At 47.4% G+C, this 1,420-nt stretch overlaps 1 protein-coding gene across 1 annotated transcript in view; it reads right to left on the minus strand.

Annotated features, from left to right (window-relative positions):
• Window positions 1-539: 539 nt before the first annotated feature.
• The window catches only part of LOC101859823 (glycosaminoglycan xylosylkinase), a gene marked incomplete in the record, with an annotated part of 11,438 nt that continues 10,557 nt past the window's right edge, over window positions 540-1,420 (minus strand). Inside the window, 1 exon segment of the mRNA XM_013089470.2 lies at window positions 540-1,058. Coding sequence (XP_012944924.2) covers window positions 854-1,058 — 205 coding nt within the window.

Genomic DNA, 1,420 nt, shown 5'->3' on the forward strand with positions numbered 1-1,420 from the left:
TTCCACTGTCTCTGAGGGGTAGTCACATAGTGGGCAGGCAGCAGACTGCTTTACTCCAATTCGGTTGAGATGTCGGTTGAGGGGTACATGTTGGGCTGTAAGTTGGAATCGTTATTGTCAACATCAGTAATTTCCACTTTTAGCTGTCATGGAAAGTGCAAGCCCTATCCTTGCAGTAAAACAATACCGGGGTGTACAGAATATCAACATTATTAAACCCGTAAAAGTAAAGTTGCCCCCCCACCCCAACCCGCCCCTTTCACCCACTTGGAACTGGGGCACTTGACTTAGTACACAACATCAGGGGTCACTATATATTATGTGGGGTCATCTTTATGTCTCTGTCCTTTGTTAACCTTATCCGTACGCCCTGGGGTCATTTTGTACCCCCTGGGTGGTATTCTTCACATTTTAGAATACTTCTAGTACAAAGATCTCTTTGAAACTTTCAGTATTTCTCAAAAAATCTTTTGACAGACTGCTATGCAGAGCGTACGGATCGGATTAACCAGTAAATTTCCTCTTTGGAAAGTGGTGGCACAGAGTTCCCCACATCGTATGGATATGATAGTAAAACACGACGTACAGATAGGGTTAAATACCAAGATTATTACCCAGGTAATTTCTCTCACGATGCTGAGACACTTTAGGCTACTTGTACAAAGACAAGAACAGATAACTAACGCTGCCTGAGTTCACCAGGATGCTGAACTTTTCTTTCCCTCATCAGCTATCATGATTATTAAGGTGGGGGGAAGGGAGGGGAGGAGGGAGGGATGAAGTGGGAGGAAGGGCGAGGGGGATGAAGTGGGAGGAGGGGGTAGGGGGGCTTAACTTTACTTCCACCCACCAGCTACATCACGATGGCCCCCATACCCACACGGGTGATGCAGCCCTGGATGACGTCCAGTATGTAGACCAGCCGCCGGTCCAGGGCGTCCAGGTGGCGTTGCGAGAGGACGGGGGCGATCGGGTCGTTGGCCAGCACACCCGCCAGGACCTGGCTCAGAACGTCGTCTTGTAGCGCCAGCAGACGCTGCCAGGTGGAGGCTCGAATCCTGCGGGTTTGAGAGATGGGAGCTGTTAGAATAGTGTCTTTTTTTGTGTGTTTGATTTTTTTAGTAAGAGTTATACGGACCTTGCAACACAATGAGGTGATACAAGTGCCGAAGAATAGAGGTTTTACAAGAGAGTAACCAACACAAAAAAGAAAAAGGGGAGATAAAGACGATAGGTGTTTGATAGGAAACAAGGAGCAGCAAATCCCACCAGAGCACCCGCCAACCAACCACTCAGTGATACTTGATGAAAAAATTTCACAACAAATGAATCAAACACAAAACTTAGTGGGAGGAGCAGAAGGCTATGGAATCAACCATTGCCAGGAACCGTCAGCATCTACACACTTCGAGATGTGCTT

The sequence above is a fragment of the Aplysia californica genome, unplaced genomic scaffold (assembly GCF_000002075.1).
Source record: "Aplysia californica isolate F4 #8 unplaced genomic scaffold, AplCal3.0 scaffold00958, whole genome shotgun sequence".
Taxonomy (NCBI): Eukaryota; Metazoa; Mollusca; class Gastropoda; order Aplysiida; family Aplysiidae; genus Aplysia; species Aplysia californica.